Raw genomic sequence first — 12,821 nt, 5'->3', positions numbered from 1 at the left:
TGATGATGGTGTTGGCGTCGTGCCTGGCCATGCATTCATGAGTGAACAGGGAGTGCAGGAGGGGACTGAGCACGCACCCCTGAGGGGTCCCCGTGTTGGGGATCAGCGTGGCGGCTGTGTTGTTACCTACCCTTACCACCTGGGGGCGGCTTGTCAGGAAGTCCAGGATCCAGTTACAGAGGGTGTTTAGTCCCAGGGTCCTTAGCTTAGTGATGAGCTTTGAGGGCACTATGGTGTTGTAGTCAATGAATAGCATTCTCACATAAGTGTTTCTTTTGTCCAGGTGGGAAAGGGGAGTTTTGAGTTGGTGCGGTATGCAAGTTGGAGTGGGTATATGGTTTCTGGGATAATGGTGTTGATGTGAGCCATGACCAGCCTTTCAAAGCACTTCATGGTTACAGACGTGAGTGCTACGGATCGTTTAGGCTTAGTATTCTTTTTAAAACTTTTACTTTTTTTTTACCCCCTTTTCTCCCCAATTTCGTGGTATCCAATTACTATCTTGTCTAATCGCTACAACTCCCGTACGGGCTCGGGAGAGACAAAGGCCATGCGTCCTCCGAAACACAACCCAACCAAGCTGCACTGCTTCTTAACACAGCGCGCATCCAAACCGGAAGCCAGCAGCACCAATGTGTCGGAAGAAACACCGTGCACCTGGCGACCTTGGTTAGCGTGCACTGCGCCCGGCCCGCCACAGGAGTCACTGGTGCGCGATGAGACAAGGATATCCCTACCGGCCAAGCCCTCCCTAACCCGGACGACGCTAAGCCAATTGTGTGTCGCCCCACGGACCTCCCGGGAGTAGGCTTAGTATTCTTGGGCACAGGGACTATGGTGGTCTGTTTGAATGTTGGTATTACAGACTCAGTCAGACTCAGGTTGAAAATGTCAGTGAAGACACTTGCCAGTTGGTCAGCGCATGCACGGAGTACACGTCCTGGTAATCCGTCTGGCCCTGCGGCCTTGTGAATGTTGACCTGTTTAAAGGTCTTACTCACATCAGCTACGGAGAGCGTGATCACACAGTCGAACGGAACAGCTGATGCTCTCATGCATATGCTTCAGTGTTACTTGACTCGAAGCGAGCATAGAAGTAATTTAGCTCGTCTGGTAGGCTCGTGTCACTGGGCAGCTCTCGGTTGTGCTTTCCTTTATAGTCCATAATAGTTTGCAAGCCCTGCCACATCTGACGAGCGTCTGATCCGGTGTAGTACGATTACATCTTAGTCCTTTATTGGCGCTTTGCCTGTTTGATGGTTCGTTGGAGGGCATAGCGGGATTTCTTATAAGATTCCGGGTTAGAGTCCCACTCCTTGAAAGCGGCAGCTCTACCCTTTAGCACAGTGCAGATGTTGCTTGTAATCCATGTCTTCTAGTTGGGGTATGTACAAACGGTCACTATGGGGACGACATCATCAATGCACATATTGATGAAGCCAATGACTGATGTGGTGTACTCCTGAATGCCATCGGAAGACTCCCGGAACATATTCCAATCTGTGCTAGAAAGACAGTCTGCCTACCTTTGACTGCAAATGGATTAAGATTGCTTTAAAGGGTCTCTTTGTTGTTGCTGATGGTCAATGTAGCAGGCATACCAGATCCCCCAAAATAACCCAACATATGGAATATTCCAACCATCATCCCCTTGCAATTCTTGAGAACATTGCTGTCGAAGATTGCACATGGCGACCTTAGAGAAACATTGTCCCCAAACTGATCACTTTCCTTACACTTGCCCTAATACCAAGCCAAACCGGATTTCTCTCCCTATGCCCTGTGTTTCTATAGAAACAAGCACTCAGCGTTGGATCAGGCATTTTTTCTGAAACCAAAAGATTGTGATACACTTGTTTCAAAGAAAAAGAGCCACAGTAACGGTTACATTAACCTCTTGCTTCTACTTGGGACGCTTGCGTCCCAACTAGAGCTCTGGAAATGCAAATGCGGTACGCTAAATGCTAATAGTATTAGTTAAAACTCAAAAGTTCATTAAAATACACATGCAGGGTATCAAATTAAAGCTACACTCGTTGTGAATCCAGGCAACAAGTCAGATTTTTAAAATGCTTTTCGGGCGACAGCATGAGAAGCTATTATCTGATAGCATGCACCAATACACTACAACACAAAAGCACAGCAGGGGACGTAAACAAAATAATTAGCATTTCGGCGTTACACAAACCGCACAATAAAATAGAAAGCAGTCATTACCTTTCACCATCTTCTTTGTTGGCACTCCTAGATGTCCCATAAACACTATTGGGTCTTTATTTCGATTAAATCGGGCCATATAAAGCCAAGATATCGTTATATGTAGACTGTGTGATAAACGAAAAAACAGCGATTTCACAACGTAACGTCATTTTTAAAATTCAAAAAGTAGACGATAAACTTTCACAAAACACTTCGAAATACGTTTGTAATGCTACTTTAGGTATTAGTAAACGTTAATAAGCGATAAAAATCATCCTTAGGCGATGTAAAAATCATTAGCTGTCGTCTTGGAAAAAATTTCACGAGAGAGCTCTTCCGGAATGATCTGGGCGGAGACCGGAGGTAAGTGGTGCCCCTGTTTCGGTTCAACCAAGAATCAAAGATGATTCAATTCACAAGACTCTAGACAACATGGGGATGCTGTGGGAGTTGAATGCTCGGTCTTATCTAATTCGGCTCACTGTTAACAATTGCTGGAAGTGGCGCAAGGATATTTATTTCCATTTTCTGTGATCAGGTTTTCCTGCGCTTTCCGATGTAACGCACGTTATGTTATAGCCACAGTCGTGATTTAACCAGTTTTAAAAACGTCCGAGGGTTTCCTATCCACACATTCTAACCATATGAACGTACTATATTCCTGGCATGAGTAGCAGGGCGCTGAAATGTTGCGCGATTTTTTACAAAATGTTCAAAAAAGTAGAGGGTCGACTTAAGAGGTTAACTGTGGCACAGATACTGGCCACTCCACCGAGTAGAGGACTCTATTTACCTGTACCTACACTTCCAGCATGTCCCACAACTTTGGTACTATCTTCAACCTCCATGTCCGCGTAGTTTCCCCCCTCTCTCCCATCCCCACTTAAAAAAATATAGCTGACTTTTAAAGCAATCCTTCCTTTCTATTGGCCAGGCAGGCTGTTATCCTTCTGAAGTATAGATCTCCAACACTGATCTCCAATATTCGCTACAGTGTGAGAGCCATTCTTCAACCACAGCCACTCTCCAATATCAATGAGGATCTCCAAGTAAGGCCCCAAAAAAGACTAGAGTTGCATAAGTTCCTCAAAGCGACAACATCCACATTGCCCTTATGTCGAAATTTAGCAGAACTTATTAGGAATCCTCTCAGGTTTGCGTTGGAGCTAGTGTGAATTGTAGATGGCTCCTCTCACAATATCATCCCATTTGATTTGATATGACAATCACTAGGTGTGGCAGTCTGACATGCACTGACAGGTATGATGTCATTTGAGGAATGAGAGGAGAGAAGAGGGAACGGAGGGACAAGTGTAACAGCTGGACTTGTGTCATCATTAGCTCAGAGAAGAGGTCTGACTGAGTGGTACTCTAGACCTGAGGCTTCATGCTGCTGCCCTACCTGTACACACCAATTATGTATATAAAACCTGGATTACTGGTGCTATGTATTGGCCATTGAGAGGCTTTGAAGCCACCGGTTGTAGGATCAGTCCTCCATATGTATGTATTTAACAATTTCTTATATATTTTTTACGTATCATTTTTATGTTTAGCTCACATTATATCATTTCAAAGTATGCATTAAGGTGTCTGTAATATAATAAATGTGTAAAAAACAACAACGAATGTAGACATGTATAAATGCATTTCTATACCTTCCAAAATATTTTTTTACAAGGGTGGGGGAGTGCCAAGATGGAGGCACGATGGATTCAACACAGTCATCGAGTGTATATATAAAGCATTGGTACACACAGAAAAATAAAGAAACACCGATATAGACATTCAGGCAAACAGTATATACAGATATAAACACATGCATGTACAGTGCCTTCGGAAACTATTCAGACCCCTTTACTTTTTCCACATTTTGTTAGGTTACAACCTTGTTCTAAAATTGTTTAAATAGTTTTTTTCCCTCAATCTACACACAATACCCTGTAATGACAAAGCAAAACTGAAATATCACATTTACATAAGTATTCAGACCCTTTACTCAGTACTTTGTTGAAGCACCTTTGGCAGCGATTACAGCCTTGAGTATTCTGGGGTATGACGCTTGGCACACCTGTATTTGGAGAGTTTTTACCATTCTTCTCTGTAGACCCTCTCAAGATCTGTAAGGTTGGAATGGGAATTTAGCTGCACAGCTATTTTCAGGTCTCTTCAGAGATGTTTGATCTGGTTCAAGTCCGGGCTCTGGCTGGGCCACTCAAGGACATTCAGAGACTTGTCCCGAAGCCACTCCTGCGTTGTCTTGGCTCTGTGCTTAGTGTCGTTGTCCTGTTGGAAGGTGAAATTTCACCCCAGTCTGAGCTCCTGAGTGCTCTGGAGCAGGTTTTCATCAAGGATCTCTCTGTACTTTGCTCTGTTCATATTTCCCTCAATCCTGACTAGTCTCCCAGTCCCTGCTGCTGAAAAACATCTCCACAGCAAGATGCTGCCACCACCATGCTTCACCGTAGGGATGGTGCCAGGTTTCCTCCAGACGTGCCACTTGTCATTCAGGCCAAAGAGTTCAATCTTGGCTTTATGCCTTTTGAAAGAATTCACTCATTTAATATATATCAAAGATCAAATGGCTATGGTAGGCTACAAATCTTATTATTCAGCTGAAGCAAGCCTACAAATTTTTGTCCTTTAGGGGCCTTTTAGAGGCAAACTCCAAGCAAGCTGTCATGTGCCTTTTACTGAGGAGTGGCTTCCGTCTGGCCACTCTACCATAAAGGCCTGATTGGTGGAGTGCTGCAGAGATGGTTGTCCTTCTGGAAGGTTCTCCCATCTCCACAGAGGAACTCTAGAGCTTTGTCAGAGTGACCATCAGGTTCTTGGTCACCTCCCAAGCCAAGGCACTTCTCCCCCGATTTCTCAGTTTGGCCGTGCGGCCAGCTCTAGGAAGAGTCTTGGTGGTTCCAAACTTCTTCCATTTAAGAATGATGGATGCCACTGTGTTCTTGGGGACCTTCAATGCTGCAGAAATGTTTTGATACCCTTCCCCAGATCCTTGACTCGACACAATCCTGTCTCGCAGCTCTATGGACAATTCCTTCGACCTCATGGCTTGGTTTTTGCTATGACATGCACTGTCAACTGTTGACCTTATATAGACTCAAACAAGTTACAGTTGACTTACAATTAATGGAGGACAATCCAGGACAAATCACCATACTTAGATCTAACTAACTAGCCTTTCCAAATCATGTCCAATCAATTGAATTTACCACAGGTGGTCTCCAATCAAGTTGTAGAAACATCTCAAGGATGATCAATGGAAACAGGGTGCACCTGAGCTCAATTTCGAGTGCTGAGGATCTTTATTTATGGACAATAATCCATTTTAGAATAAGGCTGTAACGTAACAAAATGTGGAAAAAGTTAAAGGCACTGGACATACACTGATAGACAGAGATGAGTACAGATGGACACGTGGTGTTATGATGACAAAAGCAGATGGATAGAAACAGACCTGTACATTTGCACACAGGCTAGGAATAAAGTCACAGTTGTCCTATTAATAGTTATTTTCTATTTGCCCTTACTTAATGTGATATAACATGTGTTACATAACGGAAGTCACTCAAAAACTTTGACTCTGGGGAGTGCGTAATGAGCCGTGGAGGACCTTGATAATGTTGATGTTGTGGGCCATTGTGCCTTCAAAGCCCTTTGTTTAGCCCATATCGTCGGCCGCCATCTGTTATGAGGGGTTGCCAGATTGCCAAGAGCAAAATCATAAATACCCCCCCCCCCCCTTTCACTGTTTGACCTGTAAAGAGTGAAAGCTGCTGTGACACTGGGCTGCTACACAACCCCTGTAGTTTTAGTTTTATGATGGATTCAGATTTGGCAGGCTCTTGTGTTTCTGTGCTCCATTTCTATGCATCTGGTGGGGTGTTTCGAAGAGTTAGGAATGGCACTCGTCACGCCTGCCACCCAAAATAAAACAAGCACATCTACTTACCGGTATTTCTTCAGATTTTGTAGAGCACAACAGTATATACAGGGTCCCTTCTTTTCATTTGGCATGCAAATTGAATTGCTATTTAGCAAGAAAATGTCACTTGGGAGAATACTAAAACCATTTCAACTCACCATTCTTGGATCCCTGGGAGCTATCCCTGATTTTAGTTGGCTAAAGAAACAAGGGGCATTTGTTATTGGCCTACTGTAGTTATTTGACCATAGGCTATTTACTCACCTCACTTCTGTTCAAACTTCTCATGTAAATCGTGGTTAGTCAATGTGCTAAAATGGATAGTATTATTGCATATCATGTCCATGTAAGCTTGCTCCTGTAAGTATAGTGTAATGTGGCTACTGTAATAATGTTTGAGACTTGATGCGTGTCCAGTCCATCCAACCAGCATATGTTGTGGGTAATTACTTTTTTCACAAAAATGCTTCAGGGAGTAAGATATGAGCTACTGGCTCTCAGACTGGCTCACAGACTAATGGAAGTTCATGTAGTTAATGGAATACCCATCCCGTGCCCTAGAAAGAAGAAGATAAAGGTACAGGTCCGGGGCCCGGTGGTTCGGAAAACCTGGTCTATATGATACAGTAGAGGGAGGATTATATACACCCTTAGAAAAAAGGGTTCCAAAAGTGTTCCTCATAGGAGAACTCCTTTTGGTTCCAGGTAAAAACCCTTTTGGTTCCAGGTAGAACCCTTTTGGGTGTCATGTAGAACCGTCTGAGGAAAGGGTTCTGCATGGAACCCAAACGGACTCTACAAAGGGTTATCCTATGGGGACAGCCTCAGAATCATTTTAGGTTTGAGATAACACATTTTTTTCTAAGAGTGTACTGTGGATTATAGCGTACTGAATACTATGTTTCCTGGTTTGACCACTGTTATTAATCTCTCTCTCCTTCCTTCCTATCCCCCCCCCCAGGCCGAGCCAGTCTGCACGGAAAATCTTCTCTGCGGATTGAGAAGGTGCGTTCAGACGACCAGGGCTGGTATGAGTGTAAGGTCCTGATGTTGGAGCAGCAGTACAACACCTTTCACAACGGCAGCTGGGTGCACCTCACAGTAAACGGTGAGTTAGGTGGACGTCACAGGCACACACGCACACACACGCACCCAGTCCATCACTCTCTCATACACACAATTGCACGCCCAACCCTCCACACATACAGACACCTGTCGCTGTGTTAGCAGACACCTCAGACAGACACGCAGCCTCCCCCGGTCCCTGGTCACAGCACATTAGCTCAGTGTCATCAGTGCTGTATGACTTACCCAGAGCTCTGGAGAGGAGCCAGTCATTTAGGCCCCAGGTCCCTCTACTCTACCACTGTCCAACTGTCACGCCTCTGCTAGACTAACTGAAATGGATTCATTGCAGCAGCCGTCTGCTGACTGGACACCCCAGCCCTTACTGCTGTGGATGGGTTGAATGTCCTATAATGAGACCTTAGTTATCAACATAACAAGTCAGTTTGGCTTCGTCAATGGGTCTTTGATGAAGGCGATTCTGTTGTTTGGAGTGGGTGGTTTCATGTTCTGCCATAGATTTTCAAGCCAATTTAACTCCAAACTGTAATTAGGCCACTCAGGAACATTCAATGTCGTCTTGGTAAGCAACTCTAGTGTATATTTGGCCTTGTGTTTAAGGTTATTGTCCTGCTGAAAGGTGAATATCAATCAATTCAATAAATCAATCAATCAATCAAATGTATTTATAAAGCCCTTTTTACATCAGCCGATGTCACAAAGTGCTATACAGAAACCCAGCCTAAATCCCCAAACAGCAAGCACGGTGGGTGATTAGGAAAAACCTAGAGAGAAACCAGGCTCTGAGGGTTGGCCAGTCCTCTTCTGGCTAGGGTGGCTAGGAAAAACCTAGAGAGAAACCAGGCTCTGAGGGTTGGCCAGTCCTCTTCTGGCTGGGGTGGCTAGGAAAAACCTAGAGAGAAACCAGGCTCTGAGGGTTGGCCAGTCCTCTTCTGGCTGGGGTGGCTAGGAAAAACCTAGAGAGAAACCAGGCTCTGAGGGTTGGCCAGTCCTCTTCTGGCTGGGGTGGCTAGGAAAACCTAGAGAGAAACCAGGCTCTGAGGGTTGGCCAGTCCTCTTCTGGCTGGGGTGGCTAGGAAAAACCTAGAGAGAAACCAGGCTCTGAGGGTTGGCCAGTCCTCTTCTGGCTGGGGTGGCTAGGAAAAACCTAGAGAGAAACCAGGCTCTGAGGGTTGGCCAGTCCTCTGCTGGCTGGGGTGGCTAGGAAAAACCTAGAGAGAAACCAGGCTCTGAGGGTTGGCCAGTCCTCTTCTGGCTGTGCCGGGTAGAGATTATAACAGTACACGGCCAAGATGTTCAACCATTGATAGATGACCAGCCGGGTAAAATAATAATAATTACAGTGGTTGTAGAGGGTGCAACAGGTCCGCACCTCAGGAGTAAATATCAGTTGACTTTTCATAGCCGATGATTCAGAGTTTGAGACAGCAGGTGCGGTAGAGAGAGAGAGAGAGTCGAAAACAGCAGGTCTGGGACAAGGTAGCATGTCCGGTGAACAGATCAGGGTTCCATAGCCGCAGGCAGAACAGTTAAAACTGGAGCAGCAGCATGACCAGGTGGACTGGGGACAGCAAGGAGTCATCAGGCCAGGTAGTCCCGAGACATGGTCCTAAGGCTCAGGTCCAACGAGAGAAGAGAGAAAAATAGAATTAGAGGGAGCATACTTATATTCACACAGGACACTAGATAAGAGGAGAATATAACAGACTGACCCTAGCCCCCTGACACATAAATTATTGCAGCATAGATACTGGAGGCTGAGACAGGAGGGGTCGGGAGACACTGTGGCCCCGTCCGATGATACACCCAGACAGGGCCAACCAGGCAGGATATAACCCCAGCCACTTTGCCAAGGCAAAGCCCCTACACCACTAGAGGGATATCTTCAAACCACCAACTTACTACCCTGAGACAAGTATAGCCCACAAAGATCTCCCCCGGGGCATGAACCTGAGGGGGGCACCAACCCAGACAGGAAGATCACGTCAGTGACTCAACCGACTCAAGTGACACACCTCTCCTAGGGACACAATGGAAGAGCACCAGTAAGCCAGTGACTCAGCCCCCGTAATAGGGTTAGAGGCAGAGAATCTCAGTGGAGAGAAAGGAAACCGGCCAGGCAGAGACAGCAAGGGCGGTTCGTCGCTCCAATGCATTTCCATTCACCTTCACACCCCTGGGCCAGACTACACTCAATCATAGGACCAACCTACTGAAGAGATGAGTCTTCAATAAAGACTTAAAGGTTGAGACCGAGTCTGCGTCTGTCACATGGATAGGCAGACCATTCCATAAAAATAGAGCTCTATAGGAGAAAGCCCTGCCTCCAGCTGTTTGCTTAGAAATTCTAGGGACAGTAAGGCCTGCGTCTTGTGACCGTGACGTGTAGGTATGTACGGCAGGACCAAATCTGAAAGATAGGTAGGAGCAAGCCCATGTAATGCTTTGTAGGTTAGCAGTAAAACCTTGAAATCAGCCCTAGCCTCAACAGGAAGCCTGTGCTGTGTAGAGAGGCTAGCACTGGAGTAATATGATAAAATGTTTTGGTTCTAGTCAAGATTCTAGCAGCCGTGTTAAGCACTAACTGAAGTTTATTTAGTGCTTTATCTGGGTAGCGGGGAAGTAGAGCATTGCAGTAGTCTAATCTAGAAGTGACAAAAGCATGGATACATTTTTCTGCATCAGTTTGGACAGAAAGCTTCAGATTTTTTAAATGTTACGTAGATGGAAATAAACTGTCCTTGAAACAGTCTTGATATGTTCGTCTAAAGAGAGATCAGGGTCCAGAGTAATGCTGAGGTCTTTTACAGTTTTATTTGAGTTGACTATACAACCATCAAGATTAATTGTCAGATCCAACAGAAGATCTCTTTTTTTCTTGGGACCTAGAACTAGCATCTCTGTTTTGTCAGAGTTTAAAAGTAACACATTTTCTGCCATCCACTTCCTTAGGTCTGAAAAACATAAACATTATTAAAGTCACCAAAAAGTTTTATATTATCTGCCATGACTACAAGGTCCGATAGGAATTCAGGGAACTCCGTGAGGAACGCTATATACGGCCCAGGAGGCCTGTAAACAGTTGCTATAAAAAGTGATTGAGTAGGCTGTATAGGTTTCATGACTAGAAGCTCAGACGACGAAAACACAGTCTTTTTTTATTGTCAATTGAAATTTTCCTTAGTAAATGTTAGCAACACCTCCAACCTTTGTGCGATGGATATGGTCAGTAGTGTAACCAGGAGGAGAGGCCTCAATTAACACAGTAAATTAATCAGACTTAAGCCATGTTTCAGTCAGGCCAATCACATCAAGATTATGATCAGTGATTAGTTAATTGACTATAACTGCCTTGGAAGTGAGGGATCTAACATTAAGTAGCCCTATTTTGAGATGTGAGATATTTTTTTATTTAACCTTTATTTAACCAGGTAGGCCAGTTGAGAACAAGTTCTCATTTACAACTGTGGCCTGGCCAAGATAAAGCAAAGCAGTGCTACAAAAACAACAACACAGAGTTACACATAAACGAACGTACAGTCAATAACACAATAGAAAATAAAAATAGAAAATATGTGTACAGTGTGTGCAAATGTAGAAGAGTAGGGAGGTAGGCAATAAATAGGCCCTAGAGGTGAAAATAATTACAATTTAGCATTAATACTGGAGTGATAGATGTGCACATAATGATGTGCAAGTAGAGTTACTGGGATGGAAAATCTGCTATTTACAGATTGGCTGTGCACAGGTACAGTGATCGGTAAGCTGCTTAGGCAGCTGATACTTAACGTTAGAGAGGGAGATATAAGACTCCATCTTCAGTGATTTTTGCAATTCGTTCCAGTCATTGGCAGCAGAGAACTGGAAGGAAAGGCAGCCAAAGGAAGTGTTGGCTTTGGGAATGACCAGTGCAATATACCCGCTGGAGCGCATGCTACGGGTGGGTGTTGCTATGGTGACCAGTGAGCTGAGATAAGGTGAGGCTTTACCTAGCAAATACTTATAGATGACCTGGAGCCAGTGGGTTTGGCGATGGATATGTAGTGAGGACCAGCCAACGAGAACATACAGGTCTCAGTGGTGGGTAGTATATGGGGCTTTGGTGATAAAACGGATGGCACTGTGATAGACTACATCCAGTTTGCTGAGTAGAGCGTTGGAGGCTATTTTGTAAATTACATCGCCGAAGTCAAGGATCGGTAGGATAGTCAGTTTTACGAGGTTATGTTTGGCAGCATGAGTGAAGGAGGCTTTGTTGTGAAATAGGAAGCCGATTCTAGATGTAATTTTGGATTGGAGATGCTTAATGTGAGTCTGGAAGGAGAGTTTACAGTCTAACCAGACACCTAGGTATTTGTAGTTGTCCACATATTCTAGGTCAGAACTGTCCAGAGTAGTGATGCAAGACCGGCGGGAGGGTGCTGGCAGCAATCTGTTGAAGAGCTTGCACTTAGTTTTACTAGCATTTAAAAGCAGTTGGAGGCCACTGAAGGAGTGTTGTATGGTGTTGAAGCTTGTTTAGAGGTTTGTTAGCACAGTGTCCAAAGAAGGGCCAGATGTATACACAATGGTGTCGTCTGCGTAGAGGTGGATCAGAGAATCACTAGCAGCTAGAGCGACATTATTGATATATACAGAGAAAAGTGTTGGCCTGAGAATTGAACCCTGTGGCACCCCCATAGAGACTGCCAGAGGTCTGGAAAACAGGCCCTCCGATTTGACACTCTTTACTCTATCTGAGAAGTAGTTGGTGAACCAGGCGAGGCAGTCATTTGAGAAGCCAAGGCTATTGAGTCTGCCGATAATAATGCGGTAATTGACAGGTTTGAAAGCCTTGGTCAGGTCGATGAAGATGGCTGCACAGTACTGTCTTTTATCGATGGTGGTTATGATATTGTTTACGACCTTGACCGTGGCTGATGTGCACCCATGACCAGCTCAGAAACCAGAGTCCATAGTGGAGAAGGTACGGTGGGATTCGAAATGGTCGGTGATCTGTTTATTAACTTGGCTTTTGAAGATTTTAGAAAGGCAGGGCAGGATGGATATACTGTAGGTCTATAACAGTTTGCGTCTAGAGTGTCTCCCCCTTTGAAGAGGGGGATGACCGTGGCAGCATCCAATCTTTGGGGATCTTAGACTACACGAAAGAGAGGTTGAACACGCTAGTAATAGGGGTTGCAACAATTTCGGCTGATCATTTTAGAAGGTCCAGATTGTCTAGCCCAGCTGATTTGTAGGGATCCAGATTTTGCAGTTCTTTCAGAACATCAGCTGTCTGGATTTGGGTGAAGTAGAAGGGGGGGCAAGATGCTGCAGGAGGTGCTGAGATGTTGTCCAGGAAAGGGGTAGCCAGGTGGAAAGCATGGCCAGCCGTGGAAAAATGCTAACTGAAATGATCAATTATCGTAGATTTATCAGTGGTGACAGTGTTTCCTATCCAGTGGGTAGCTAGGAGGAGGTGCTCTTATTCTCCATGGACTTTAGTGTCCCAAAACTTTTAGAAATTAGTGCCACAGGATGAAAATGTCTAAATCTAGCATTAGCTTTCATAACTGACTGAATATATTGGTTCCTGACTTCCCTGAAAAGTTGCATA

At 44.8% G+C, this 12,821-nt stretch overlaps 1 protein-coding gene across 1 annotated transcript in view; it reads left to right on the top strand.

The window, feature by feature from the left end:
* Positions 1-12,821, top strand: part of LOC115136006 (protein turtle homolog B-like) — a 208,455-nt gene that overhangs the window by 60,127 nt on the left and 135,507 nt on the right. The window contains 1 exon segment of the mRNA XM_065023750.1: positions 7,098-7,244. Within this exon segment, the coding sequence (XP_064879822.1) occupies positions 7,098-7,244 (147 nt within the window).

The sequence above is a fragment of the Oncorhynchus nerka genome, linkage group LG10 (genome assembly GCF_034236695.1).
Source record: "Oncorhynchus nerka isolate Pitt River linkage group LG10, Oner_Uvic_2.0, whole genome shotgun sequence".
In the NCBI taxonomy this organism is placed as follows: domain Eukaryota; kingdom Metazoa; phylum Chordata; class Actinopteri; order Salmoniformes; family Salmonidae; genus Oncorhynchus; species Oncorhynchus nerka.
This window is presented reverse-complemented; position numbering and strand designations above follow the sequence as displayed.